Source organism: Eubalaena glacialis, chromosome 11 (assembly GCF_028564815.1).
Source record: "Eubalaena glacialis isolate mEubGla1 chromosome 11, mEubGla1.1.hap2.+ XY, whole genome shotgun sequence".
NCBI lineage: Eukaryota > Metazoa > Chordata > Mammalia > Artiodactyla > Balaenidae > Eubalaena > Eubalaena glacialis.
In genome coordinates, this window is record NC_083726.1 from 4373197 (window position 1) to 4387922 (window position 14726).

The following is a 14726-nucleotide window of genomic DNA, read 5'->3' on the forward strand; positions in this document are numbered from 1 at the left end:
TGGGCCCCTCGGCTCACAGGAAGGAGGGGACCCCACGGTTCCCCAACGGAGGAGCAACCGGGTACCGAGGCGCCCCCAGCGTCAGTTCCACCCGCAGCCAGGAGGGGGCGTTAGCGGCAACAGCCTCTGCTCCCGGGCAGAAGGTCACCTCTCGGCAGGACATTTCAAAATTGGGCTCTAAGAAACGCCACGGTTTCTCATGGCTGGCCTTCCCGCTCCCCACGGGGTAAATCCCGCCGGGCTTGGCAACGTTTCCTGGCACCAAGGGCCTTGGGTGTTCTGTTTGAGCTCATTCTTCCAAGGCCCGGCCCTCGGGGTGGTCCCAAAAGAGAGGGTCACTCCAGGGCTCAGCACGAGGCCGATGCGTCCAGAAACACCGGCTGCGACGGCTCGCCCGCGGCCACCTCGAGCACCTCTGCCGACAAACTGCGCCTGGAACACGGTGCCCTTGAGCTCTGGGCTCACCTCCGGGGAGACCCCGATGGGCGTGGCCCTTGCCTGGGTGAAGAGCCGAGGCTGGGCCGGGCATTTCTTGAACCAGGAGGAGGAAGGGCCTTGCCAGGTCCCCCGACGATGACAGCCTCAGCCCCACCCGCAGCCGGGGGAGCTCGGAGCGGAAGATGCGCTGCCGCATCCGCGCTCTCTCGGGTCCCCCCAGGCTGGCAAGGGGGTCTGGTTAAGGATGACAGTCCACCCCTGAGCAAAGTCTGCCGGCCCACTGCCAACCGGCCGCTCGGCCCATCCCGACCTCAGCTGTCCCCCTCCACACTTCCCGACGATGCCATCTGGTGAACCTGGGGGGCACCGTGGGCTGGGGCTCAGATATAATTGGCATCACTGGCTTTCCAGCACCAAACAGCGAGGTCCCTCATGAGGGAGAGCCTCTTGGTTACCGGGGTGACCCCCAGGGGTCCCACTCATTCATTCGTTCCTTCCTTCGTTCTTGCTCCAATTGATTCTAAGGGAAGCATTCACGAAACGCAGGACCTGACCTGTCACAGATAAAACATGCCCTGTGGTTCACCCCCAAGATGACTGTGACCCAGCCATGTGGCCTGACAGAGGCCGATGTCCCCTGTGCTGTACTCCTCCACCCCAATCCCAGCCGGGCCCGCCTAGCTCTCCCGCCCACAGTCTCACCCCTCGTGGCTCTCACAGCCCCTCTGGTCCCGGCCCAACCCCCATCCAGTCTCTTCCCCGCTCCTGCAGCCCGCCCGCCCACCAGCCCGGCCTGGAGCAAACTCACAATTGACAACATCTGTCTGCCTCGCCCTCCCTCCCTCCCACCCGCGCAGAGCTAGGCCTCCCTCTCCTGCTCAGCCCTCAGCCCACAGCCAGCCCTCAGCAGCTACAGGGGTGAGTAGGAGGAGTGTCTGCTTTGGAGTCGAACAGGCTTGGGCTCCAATCCCAGCTCCAACGCCTTCTTGCTCTGTGAACCTAGGCAGGACACTTCACCTCTCTAAGCCACAGCTTCCTGGACGGCAAAACGGCGCTCACAATACCTTCTGAAGGTGGCTGAGGAGATGGATAAAGCTTATAAAGTTCCGAGCACACAGGGAGCTCCAGTAAACAGTGGCTGGATTACACGTGGAAGGAACAAAGGGAATTTGCTTGCCGTTGCCCGTGAAGAATGGGGGAACCAAGGCCCCGTCTCGGGGTGCAGAATGGCCCAGGGATGAGTGGCGGCCCCTCGGCCTCCCTCAACTCTGAGAAAGGCAAGCACAGGTGAAGCTCAGACTCCTGGAGCTGGCTCAGTGGGGCGAGAACTTTGTGCCCAAGCTGTAGAAACGTTTGGAAATGATTCCCACTGGGGAGCCTTGAGCACTTTGGACCTTATTCTCAGAAGGACAATGCAATGTGACATCCTTCGCTCAATCCAGAAACGTGGAACATCCCCGAAATGCCCCAAGCAGCCATAAAGCTGGAACTCCCAGTGGCCGGGGTCAGCACACCCTCCTTGGGCAGGATGCGCCCCCTCCCCAGCCGGGGGGAAGTTCCTGCTCTCCCAATCCGAGGGGCCACGGGGCACCCACGGCCAGGCTGGACGGTGACGCAGCAGAGGTCAGAGCAGACAGGACATCACCGTCCTCACTGCAACAGCTGGACACATGAGGATCCCCGCAGAGACAGCCCTTCCATTCACCACCTCTCACCCCCTTAAATTCCTTTTTTATGCCACTGTGCCAGGCACAAGGCGTCACACTGTTGTATAGAAGTAGCATCGTCTCCAACCCACTCCCCCCTCTCTGGGCATCTACGTTACTTCCGATATTTCACTATGCGAACGAACAGCTCTGGGCTGAGCGTCTTCATCTGTCAACCTTGTCTTCAGATTCTAACGATTCCAACTTGGCTATTCTATTGAAACCATGTTGAGTATGACAGTCTGGTTCTATGGGCCATTATTTATCTTTCCTTATGTCCTGTAGAACAATGGTTGTACATGCAGCCTCGGGTTAAAATTACTTTGGGGAACTAACTTCCTTCTGGAGGGAAGGCTTTCTGATTGTTGTTTTTGGAAGCTGAATACCCAACATTGAAAGGAATCCTACTTTTAATTTTTTTTTATTGTTGATGACATTATACTAAGTGAAACCAGCCACAAAAGGGCAAACAAAAGGACTGTATGATGCCACTTATATGAGGTCCTGAGAACAGTCAAATCCATGGAGACAGAAAGTAGAATGGTGGGCGCCAGGGGCTGGGGGAGGGGGAGGGGGAGTTAGTGTTTAATGCGGACGGAGTTTCCATTTGGGGAGATGAAAAGTTCTGGAGATGGACGGTGGTGATGGCTGCACAACAATGTGGATGTACTTAATGCCACTGAGCTGAACACTTAAAAAGAGCTGAAATGGTCAACTGTATGTTTTGCATATTTTTAGATTTTTTAATTGAAGTATAATTGATTTACAATGTTGTGTTAATTTCTGCTGTACAGCAAAGTGATTCAGTTATACATATATATACACTCTTTTTTAATATATTCTTTTCCATTATGGTTTATCATAGGATATTGAATATAGTTCTCTGTGCTATACAGTAGGACCTTGTTGTGTATCCATTCTATATATAATAGCTCACATTGTTATGCGTATTTTTAAAATGCATTTTAAAAATTGAGCTTTTGTGTACCATTTTGTAGCACCCTTCATTAGGAAAGGAATTGTACGTTCTGCCGATTAAGTCACTTGCCATTTTCAATCGATGTTGTTTTCATGCACTAATCTGAACACCGGCAAAGAGGATTAATTTGGGAAACTGTATTTTACAACATCCTTGTAAAGCTGTTTGGTAGAGAATGCAATGTTTTCCAAGGCAAGCTATGAGACCTCAAATGGGAATGGTGAAAATGTTAATTAAAAAGTAAATTGTGGGACTTTCCTGGTGGCGTAGCGGTTAAGAATCCGCCTGGGCTTCCCTGATGGCACAGTGGTTAAGAATCTGCCTGCCAGTGCAGGGGACACGGGTTCGAGCCCTGGCCCAGGAAGATCCCACATGCCGCGGAGCAACTAAGCCCGTGCGCCACAATTACTGAGCCTGAGCTCTAGAGCCCACGAGCCACAACTACTGAGCCCACGTGCCACAACTACTGAAGCTTGCACGCCTAGAGCCCGTGCTCCACAACAAGAGAAGCCACGACAATGAGAAGCCCGTGCACCGCAACGAAGAGTAGCCCCTGCTCCCGCAACTGGAGAAAGCCCACGCGCAGCAACGAAGACCCAACGCAGCCAATAAATAAATGTATTTAAAAAAAAAGTAAATTGTAACTTTGCAACCAAAATAAAGATGATTTAAAAGTTTAAAAACAAAACAAAAATCCCCAGGGATCGTCTCTCCCCCACGCATCTGGGGCAGTGGCCAGCGGAGGGTGGGACAGGTGGAGGAGAGGCAGAAAGACCTAAAGTTCAGACTTGCCCTGGCTTTGACCTCCTGCATCACTGCGGACACTGCGGCTTGTTCATTGTACCTGGGGGGTCAGGTCGCCTCTCAGTTCTGCCCCATCACCAAACCGGGGGTGACCTGAAGCCCAAAGAGGCGCCTCTCTCCTGTCCCCACTTGTGGACATGTCTGTTGACGCCCACCCTCAACCTGTGCATCCTGTCACACCCCAATGCGGCACCTTCTCAGTGCCGGTCCGCCACTCCCAGACTAGGGGGGGAGCGGCTGGGTCAAGTGATTGTCACCTGGGAGTGTGACAAGTCCTTTGGCAGATGGGGCCACGGAGCAGAGGAGGCCGCTCACTGCCTGAGCCCAGGGGAGATGGGAGGCAAGGCTTTCTGGAGGTGATGGAGAGGCCCCTCTTCCAGCATCACTTCCCCCAAACGCTCACAGCAGGAACTCTGCAACATCAATGGAAGGGGAAAGAGGGACGGGGGTTCCAGGCTGTGGCCCCAGTCTCTGGCACAGGGCACATGGCGGGGCTGCGCGGGGGGCAAGAAGAGAACCAAGGTGTCACCCCACCTGATGCCACACCTCACTGGTACCAAGGGTTTCACAGCAGCTGACAGCATCAGACCAGCCAGGCCCACCAGCAGACCCCCTGGCAGCACCTCCCAAAGGGCGTAAAATTGAGGAAACCTCAGGCACAGACCCCGCCATGTCTGAGTGGCCCTCCTAAATCACATCACGAAAGCAACCTGGAGTGACAAGGCCATCACTGTTTCTTCTGTCCCCAACCCCGGGGAACGCTGTCACCTACCCACACCCACCACACGCTTACTGGTCACTCAACGCCCGTCCTTAAGAGCCCGTAGGTGCTCTAGCCTCCTCAGTTAGAAAAGTGAGGCGGTTAGTTCAGGGTCCTGCTTAAGAATACGATGTGAGAGCCAAGCTGCCTGTGTTCGAATCCTGGTGCTGCCACTTCGCACCAGAAGCAGAGAAGTGGGGCTTTTTTTTTTTTTAAAGAAGTTTTTATTTATTTATTTATTTATTTATTTATTTATATTTGGCTGTGTTGGGTCTTCGTTTCTGTGCGAGGGCTTTCTCCAGTTGCGGCGAGCGGGGGCCACTCTTCATCACGGTGCGCGGGCCTCTCACTGTCGCGGCCTCTCTTGTTGCAGAGCACAGGCTCCAGACGCGCAGGCTCAGTAGTTGTGGCTCACGGGCCCAGTTGCTCCGCGGCATGTGGGATCTTCCCAGACCAGGGCTCGAACCCGTGTCCCCTGCATTGGCAGGCAGACTCTCAACCACTGCGCCACCAGGGAAGCCCCGAGAAGTGGGGCTTTGGGCGAGTCTGGAATCTTCTCCCTCAGATCCTTTCCCTCTCTGAGAAGAAACTTGGGCACAGTTTTCATCTCTGGTCCCCGTTAATCTGACTAGATGAGATCCACAAAGACAAAATTCCTTGTCCTTCCAAAATCTGGGGCATTAAGATGCCCTCCATGTATGTGAAATGCTGAGATACGAGATGGTGGTTGGTTAGCTCTCTATTTGGTTTTATTTTAATACCCTCATTTGGAAAAATAAAGCGTTGACACAAGGCTCATGCCCCATCTGCTCCACGGCACGGCCTAAAGCTGCAGCAGAAAGTTGGAGGGGGTCCCCGTGGTGTCCAGGACCCGCATGACTGGGAAGCCTGAGAGGCAATGAGATGCCAACAGGGAATTCCAACCCAACAGAACCACGCGAGACTCAGCCCACACCCCCAGCCCCTGCAGGAGCCTGGGGAGCCAGCAGATGCCCCTCTTAGGACCCTTCCATGCGCCAGGCTCTGAGCTTGGGGCGAGGGATCCAGAGTCAGGACCCCGTTCTCAGGGAGATGACAACCCAGGGAGATGACAAGCAACTGTCACCTGGTGTGTCCCAGTACTGCTGCACCATTCTGTATGACTGGGATGAGGACAGACCCATTTCCCCTCCTCCAGGCCCCACGACCCCCCCAGGAGGAAGCAGGGCGTGCTGAGCCTGCTCTTATGGCTCCAGGCCCTGTCCTCAGCACGAGAACGGCTGGTGCCCTCACCACCCCCGACACCAGCACCTGGCACAGAGAGACGGGGTCTCGGATAGAGCACCAGCTAAAAGGAGGCAGCAGGAGACAAGGACCAGAAGACACATCTCTGGGAAGGCGAGAAGAAGCAGCTTCTACACTGCTCCCTCCAGGCAGCTCACAGTGACCTCCTGGATTAAGCCCAGTGGACATGTGGGCCGTCCTCCCCCTGCCCGCATCTCTACAGCATCCTCCCCTGCAGGACCCAACTCTCCTGGTTCTCCTCTCACCTCTCAGACCACGTATGCACACCTGTCCAGTGTCCCCTGCACCCGGCTTTTGGAAACTGAAGCTCTGCCAGGCTGGGTGGTCCCGGGTCCCTCCTCTCCTCCGGCTAGCTCGTTCACACCCACACCAGTACAAAGGTCCTTTCCTCCGGGAAGTCCTCCCTTACTGCACCCCCCAACACACACACGTGCACACACGCGAACATGGGGCAGACATGTTTCCTTTCTTTCATGGTTTCCTTGCTCCCTGAACTTCCCAGCAATTAGCACAAATAATTAACCGAGGGTGTACTTGTGCCACGAGGGCTGGAGAGGCATCTCATTCCGCACCCTGCCCCACAGCCGGTCCAGAGCCAGCACACAGTAAATGTCCGTGAAGGAATGAACGGACGAATGATCTCATGTGATCCTAGCAACTCTGTGACACAGGGGACGGGAAGAGATGAAGCAGGTTGCCCGAGGCCATGGGACAAACACAGAGGCGGCACTAGAATCTGGCTGTGACTCTAAAGCTCACACCCACCCACCGTAAAACCGAAGGAGACAGTGGCTTCCCCCTGAAGCTGGACTTAAAAAACCGGAGACTTTTCACTTAGAAAAAGTGAGGCGGTTAGTTCAGTGTCCTGCTTAAGATTACGATGTGAGAGCCAAGCTGCCTGTGTTCGAATCCTGGTGCTGCCACTTCGCAGCTGTGTGTCCACAGGCGTGCTGCCTGGCCTCTCTGTGCCTGGGTGGGGTGGGTCTCACACCAATAATGGAAAATGGGGATAATGACAGGCGTGGCGCGATGGGTTTCAGAGAGCGGTCTTATGTCAGAACGAGTGGCGCACGTAGGTAACAAAACTTCTAGTACATTTCACTCCAGCAGGCAACACAATCCAAAAGAAAAAATAGGTTCAAGAAAAATACTGGCTCAAAAAAAAAAAAAAAAGAAAAGAAATAAAAATACTAGCTCAGCCCATTAGCATAACAACACTGATAGCTAGCATCTAAAAACCAGTCCTGGCCATGTCCCAGCTACCACCCATGGCTCTGGGGACTCCCCTGAGGGGGTGCCACTTTGCTGCTCCTCCCCCTCAAACTGCCTGGGAGGGCTCAGTGCCGTGGCCCCTTGTCCTCTCCCCCCACTGCCCCCACCTCCCTGGGTGGCCTCATCCAGCCTCCCCTATCGGCCGAGACTCCCACACTTCTGTCTGCAGCCTGGTCTCGCCCATGAGCCCAGGCTCCACCGGGACGTCTAATAGGAAACGTAAGGTTTCCAAACAGGACTCTGATCCCCACCCGTCCGGCTTCTCCGCCTCAGTAATTAGCAGTCATCATGCATCCAGAGGCTGGAGCCAAAATAACTGGGCCAGGCTGAATTATTCCATCTCCCTCGCCCTCCACATCCAAGCCCTCAGCGAGTCCTGTCCACTCTACCTCCCAAACGCCCTAGATCTGCCCACTTCCCTCCGGCCCGCAGATCCCTTCCCCCCCCCCACCAGGGCATCTTTGGCCCTGGACCCTGCAGGAGCCTCCGCCCAGCTTATTCCACCTCCATTCTGGTCTCCCCATAATCCATTCACCATGCAGCACAGAGGGACTTCTAGAAGTGTGAGTCAAGGAATGTCACTCCCCTGCTGAAGATCCTCCAGCGCCTTCCCCGAGCATCTAGGATAAAATCCACAGTCCACACCCTGATTTTTAAGGCCCTGCACGACTGCCTTGCCCCTCCCGCCTTGGCCACCCTCTCGGGCACCCCCCCACTCCCCTCCCTTCACACCACCTCTCCGGTCCCTCTGATACACCTGGTCCCACCTGGGGGCCTTTGTGCCGGCTGTCCCCTTTGCCCAAACGCTCTGCCCCAGGTCTTTTCACAGACGGCTCCTCGCCACTCACATCTGAGCTCAAGTATCACTTGCTCTCACTCGCTCCCCCCCTCCCCCGACACCCACTTGAGAGCCACCCGTGTCCCACTATCACAGTGTGTTACAGTCACTATGGCACGGATGCCCACGATATTTTTTGTTAGTGCATCTGTTTCTGTGTTTACTCTTAGTGTGTGTAGTGGGTTCAACGGTGGCCCCTAGAAAGATGTGTCCATGTCCTGACCCCTGGGACCTGTGCATGTGACCTTATTTGGAATAAGAATCTTTGTAGATGGAATGAAGTATCTCAAGATGAGATCATCCTGGATTATCCAGGTGAGCCCTAAGTCCCATGAAAGTGTCCTCAGAGATGCACAGAGGAGATGCAGGAGGGGGCCACGTGAAGATGGAGGCAGAGACTGCAGGATGCAGCCTCAAGCCAAGGAGGGGTGCCCCAGAGCCGTGGAGGAAGGGAAGCCCTCAGACACCTTGATATCTGACTGCTGGCCTCCAGGACAGTAAGAGGGTTAAACTTCTGCTGTTTTAAGCCACTAGGTTGCAGCAATTCAGCCCAGAGCCACAGGAAGCTCACACAGTACACAAGCTCCAGAACGCAAGGACCTTATCTGGCCTGTGTCCCTGGGGCCTCTTCCACGACCCGACTCCTCAGTGAGCGTCTGCGGAATAAATGGATGCACAAGCTGACACACGACAGCCGCGTGACAAGCAGCTCCTCGGGGGCCACACCAGGCTCAAAGGAGACACTTGGGAAGTGTCTGCTGAGTAAAACTGAAAACCAGCCTACAAATGACACCACTTTGCAGCTAAGCGACCTCAGACGAGCCACTTCCCCCTTCTGGGCCTCAGTTTCCTCACCTATGTAAAGGGAGTGGGTCGGCTGATCTTCGATTTCCGTATCCCGATAGACAAACCAGTCCTCCCCAAATTCTGCTCAAGTGCCCATCACAAAACCCGCCCTGGGCCCCATCGGACCCACGGCTGGTTCTTTGGTTCTTACACCTTTGACACAAACCACGAAGAGTAAGATCCCAGTGGATCCAGACCCCTGTCTCTTCTGGTATTCCCTCTGAGTGGCCCGAAGCTGGCCATGCATGTAACAGCACACATCACGAACCCTTCACTGGGGGAAAAGAAGGCTCTGGGCCCCTGGCCTCGGGAAGGAATAACCGGGCACCCTTGCCCATTGGATCCCCCAGGAAGTCGGGGACAGAGCTGGGCGGGAACCTAGTTTCCAGACTCCTGGCCCCGGCTGTGTCGGCCCAGCGCTCTCACAAGTTTCTTTGGCAAGGCCGGCAGCGGTGTCCCCATGGATTAAGCAGGAACATGACTTAAACAACTTCCAGGGCTGTTCTCTTCAGAGGCCGGGCCTGCCCTGCTGTGTCCAGGACCCAAGACCAGCCAAAAGTACTCTCCTTTACAGAGGTGCCAGGAAAGGGGCGACTCTCTCTATCCTGAGGACGGTTCTGGACCGCTCCCAGCATCCTGAGGCCACAGCCAGCCAACCCCTGCAGGGGGATGAGTACTACGGGCTCTGGTTCTTTGGGGGGCTCCTCGGCGCCACTCCAGATGGCAGGGAGGAGGCCCTGACGCAGGCCATACCTGAGGGAGAGCTGCGACCAAGCCAGATCCCCGGGCTGGACGGCCCAGCCAGCACAGGACAGGCTCGTCCACAGATCTAACCAAGACGGGTGCTGTCGTCTGGGGGGCCACCTCCCGTCAAGCCAGCTGCGAGCCCCTCCAGGGTCCAGGCTGTGGCTCCCACTTCTGTTGTCTCCCCCGCCCCGTCACCCCCCATGGAAAATGCCTGTCCTTTCAAAGGAGCCCCTCGTACACACAGCACTCGTTTCTGGCACTGAAGTGCCCATCCAGCTGACTGGTTAGGAGCACGGGATCCCGAGTCCTCTATTTACTACCACATCGTCCTGAGCGAGGACTGGTTGCCAGGACTGGATTTTAAACGCCCAAGATCACAGTGTTTTTACGCTAATGGGCTGAGCCAGTATTTTTCTTGAACCTATTCTTCCTTTTGGAGCCTGTCGCTCGCTAGAGTATATGCTCTGGGCCTTAGTTTACATGCCTGTAAAGTGGAAATAACAGTAGCACCTACTTCATGGGTCTGTCGAGAAGGACTAAGTTAGTGACTAAATGTAAAAGACTGTAATTATCATAATTTCCTAAGGCAGAGAGTTTTCATTCTGTTTTTAAGGAAACAGAGCAGAGAGCGTGTGGGAGTCGGTCAAGCTCTCTCGAATCACTTTCAGGGCTGGGACCAGTCTCCTAACCCTGGTCAAGTGCTGACCCCCGGCAATGGGTGGGTGGGTGTAGGACCCTCCGGTCCCAGCCTCTCGTTACGACCAGCCTGGGACTTAAAGGCGGTGACCAGTGAAAAGAGTGCTGGCCGCAAAGCACAGCCTCCGGTCCAGCCATGCCTGCTACGAGCTGGATGACTTGGGACAGATGCCTTGGCCTCAGCGCCACACCCTCTGAGCTCTGAGCTCCCCTCCAGGCTCAAGGGTCTCTGATCCCAGGAAAGTTGACATAACTGGAACCATATGAAGCCTGCAAAAGCATTATTAATGAAATTGTTATAATTTGATGTTTTGCAAAAGAAAAACCTCCTATTATGTAAAACATACTGGCAACATACTCCCTATTAGAACTGTTTTCCTGCAAAGCTGCTGCACCCGCCGTGTCCACTGCTCAGAGCTCCACCTTCAGAGGAATGGGGGGGAGGTGTGTGCAGGGTGTTGGGGAAGGGGCTGCTGGGGAAGGGGCTGCTGGAAAAGGTGCTAGGCACGGCGGTCTTCCCCAAGCATGAGGAGGGGGCAGAACTCCTAGAAGTCCCACGTTCTCTCTCACCTTCCGGACCTTTGTCCATGCTGTTCTCTCTGCCTGGGACACCCTCCCCACCCTCCTCCCAGCCCTCCTTCTGTTCCTTCACATCCCAGTTTGCATGCTGCTTCCTCCGGGAAGTCTTCCCTGACTCACTCCCAGTTGGAGTTGGTTTGTAATTGTTCGCTTTTCTGGATCTCCCGGGAGATGTGCCCCATGGGCAGAAGGGCCAGGTCTCTCTTCCTCCTTGCCGTATCCCCAAGACCTAGAACAGTGTCTGGCACAGAGCTGGCCCTCAGCAGATATTTCACGTACAGATGATTGAACGCCTAAGGAGGCCAGCTGAGGCCACTTTGCATGACCTTTACCAACACGGCTTTGACACTCGACAGCTGCCGCAGGTTCTGTGGCCCTGTTGGGCCTTCTTCCCAGCTCCTGGCTGGGGAAATGCAGTTTTAGTAGTGCAATCTTGGGGAAAAGGGTACTGTCCTATCCTACTCTAGGAAGGGGACATCACAAATAACAGATAATAATAATACAGCTACCACAACAGGCATCGTCCCATGTTCTCTCCCTCAATCCTCCAGCCAAACTAAAAAGTTGGTCTCTGTTATCTCCATTTTACAAATGAGAAAACCACCAGATCAGCCCGTGGTTCTTTCCTGAGGGATGACAGGCAAAGATGTTTTTAGTCCCACAAACGCTCCTGGCAGCCTGCTGGGTCCCAACGGTGAGTCACACTCCCCTGCCACTATCAGAGGCAGCAAATGAACCCAAGTTGGGAGTGGCCTTGGGCAGTGCCAGGAGGGGTCGTGACCCAGAGCTGTGGCTCCGCAGGAGAGGCCCTGGCACTGCACCCCCAGGGCACACTCTCACACTCCAGCAGCCCCATCAGCCTGTCCAGCCCCTGCCACCCAACTGGGAAACTTCTAGGAGCGGCAGCGGTGCCGCCACGTGTTTCCAAGCCAAGTCCCTTCTCCCCTTTGTTCTCCTCCCAGCGATGTTCTCTGTAATCAGTCAGGAAGGCTGCCCGGCTGGAGCCAGAGGCCAAGAAGTCTTGGAGAAAACACAACCGTCTTTCTCAACACCGTCCTTCTCTCTACTCCCACCCACCCTGGCTCTCAGGAAAACCCAACTGGACAGATGGATACAGGACAGACCGGTGGTTCCAACTCTGCCCCCTGGCACGAAAGTCCAGCCCCCTTCTGCGTTTCTGTGGCCAGGTCACCAAATGGGTTTCAGCAGATTAGCTAAAAGGCTCACCATCGAGACCTTTTCCATGATCACTTTTAAACTGCATGTTTCCTCTTGGACCCCGCAGCTCTACGGAGGGTGGGGACAGTGTCACCCTCGGCCTTACAAGGCTTCAGGGAACCTTACAGCTTCTGAGTTTGCAGGCACAGAAAGGAACCAGGCAATTTTCTAACTCTCTCTCCCCAAACCATACTAAACTTGTTGAAACTCAAAAGAGGGACCTCCCAAAAGAGACAAAGGACCACAGCGTTCTCATCAGTGTGCAATTAAGGTTTCCTTTATACACTTCAAGTTAGGACCTTCTCTATGAAGAAGATGGTTGTAAACCATCAGTCAGGCTTCAACCTAGCAAGTCTCGGTGCTCCTTCAAAGCTGGACACTGCCAGGCTGCAGGGGACCCTTCTCAAACAGTAGGCAGAAAAGAACAGCGATGGAGTATCTGGGGACTCGGGCTCAGGAAAGTTCAACTAAGCTTTCTCTCTGCGCCTCAGTTTCCTTGGGTGTAAAATACAGGAGGTTCCGGGGCCCCTTCCATTTCCAACAGGAGTCTTGTGTGGCCCTCAGTCTAAGGCCCCTCTGGGCTTTCACTCCAGCCAGGGGACACCAGAATTCCCTTCTTTCCCTGCCTGCCTGACCAGCTCCTGCCCAAACGCCATCTCCTCCAGGAAGCCTCCCGTAAGCCCCAGGGCCTGGGATGGCTCTTGCTGCCAATGCTGAGGCTGCACCTCCCCCCCCACCATGAGATGTCCCCCCCAGACATGCCCAGGATGGAGCCGATGCCTGGAGCAGCCAGAACTCCGTGAAGGTCTGCTGCAGGGAGCCACTGAGCCAAGAAACCTCTGCCCAGCTCTCCCCCCCCCCCCGCCCCCCGTCAGCCTCTCCGGGAATCCCTGAATCCTGGCAAAGCATTAGCTGCGACCAGTGACCTTTGACAGAGGAGGAGGGTGGTCCCCAGAGAGTTTTAAAAGAAACTCAACTAAGCCAGAGATAAAGAATCTGGGATGCCAAGGGTGGTCGGGGCTCTTATCTGGGCCTGGCCCCAGGAAGGCTGGCCTGGCTAATGACTGATGAGCCACGGGTCAGCAGAGAGGTCAGAGGTCATGGCTGTGATCGGCAGGGCCTTGTGGTCACCCCTGAGGAGCTAGGCCTTGAGGATGAAGGAAGAAAGGATGAGCCGGGTGCTTGCCACCCCAGCGCTGTCAGTCCCAGGGCTGGGAGCTCTGGGCCACGGGTCTGCTGGTGGAGACCCCCTGGCAACCCTCTGCCACCAGGTGGCTGGGTTTGGAGGTGGCCTGTCCCCAGCCACAGCTGAGTCTGGAGCCTGGCAGAACCCCGTGTCTTGGGGTCCTCGGTGTCTCAGGTGGGCAGGCAGGGGTCTCCGCACACACAGCCATGGCCCTGAACACCTTCAGCCCACTCCCTTCCTCTCTGCTTTCTTCATGTCCGCCTCCTACCCCATGACTGCTTTTGTCTCTTGGGCAAATTACCGTCCCCACTGCCCAGCAAGCTGGGTACCACAGCGCCTGCGCAGGGGTGGAGGTGGGGGCAGTGGGAACAGGTATGCCAGGGGCGCTCCAGGTGCAAGGAGCAGGCACGGGGTGGTGCAAGGTGAGGGGGGGGGGTCCTTGGCAACCACCAGCCAGCCTTCCTCTCCCCCAGCCCGCACCCTGGCCCCAGGGGGTGGGTGGGCGCTAGGGTGGGCAGGGTGGATGCGAGAGGGCCGGCAGGAGGATGTGTTTGGAGGGATCCGTCTTTAAAACAAATCCCCACGTCAGCGAGGTGATCAGGACCGAAGCCAGGAGTCGGGTGGGGGGGTGGCGGGAGCGTCGCCGGGGCCTGGCGGCAGCGCAGCACAAACACCCCGAGGACCGCGGAGGGGCGCAGCGCCGGTCGACGCTCCCGGGCGCCGGCAGCTCTGAAAGTCGCACGGAGCGCGGGTCCGGGCGGTCGGGGGGTCGGGAAGTCACTAACGCGGGGGCCGTGGGCTCGGGGCGCTCCCTCCCCCCGCGGCGCGGCCCCGCGCCCCTACCTTGGGCCGCCAGCAGCGAGAGGCCGCCGAGCAGCAGCAGCGGCAGCGGGACCCGGCGCGACGGGGCGGCGCGCTCCATGGGCAGCGGGCGGCGGGCGGCGGGCGGACAAAGGCGCGGGGCGCGGGGCGCGGCTCTCGGCTCCGGGCGCGGCACGCGGGCAGCGCGGGCTCCAAGCTCCAGCCGAGCCTCCGCAGCCAACGCAGGGCCCCGGCCGCGCGGTTCAATTATCCCGCCCCGGAGGAGGGCGCGGCGGAGGCGGGGCCGCGGGGCGCCCGCTCCCCTCCCCCCTCGGCCGCTCCCCGCCCGGCACCTCCGGGGCCCTCCCTCCTGGCACCCCAGGCCCGAGGGGCGCGCAGGCCCACGGCCGGGCTGGGAGCAGGGACCCCAGACTTCTCCCTGGTGGGGGCCGGGGAAGGGGGGCGCAGTCGGGCGGGAGGCACCCCCCCCTCACCCCTCACCCCCCCTGCGCCAGTGAAACCCGATCCCCTCCCCACCCATCGGCCGCAGGGGCGGGCTGGGTAGCAAAGGT

The 14726-nt window shown here is 56.9% G+C and overlaps 1 protein-coding gene across 2 annotated transcripts in view; it reads right to left on the reverse strand.

Moving 5' to 3' along the window:
- FBLN1 (fibulin 1) overlaps nucleotides 1–14421 on the reverse strand; it is an 80604-nt gene extending 66183 nt beyond the window's left edge. Inside the window, exon 1 of one of the 2 annotated variants that reach the window (XM_061204250.1) lies at nucleotides 14197–14421. In XM_061204250.1, coding sequence (XP_061060233.1) covers nucleotides 14197–14275 — 79 coding nt within the window. In that variant the 5' untranslated portion in view covers nucleotides 14276–14421. The remainder of the gene's footprint in view (nucleotides 1–14196) is intronic. The other variant, XM_061204251.1, reaches the window with a different exon arrangement.
- Nucleotides 14422–14726: the final 305 nt, after the last annotated feature.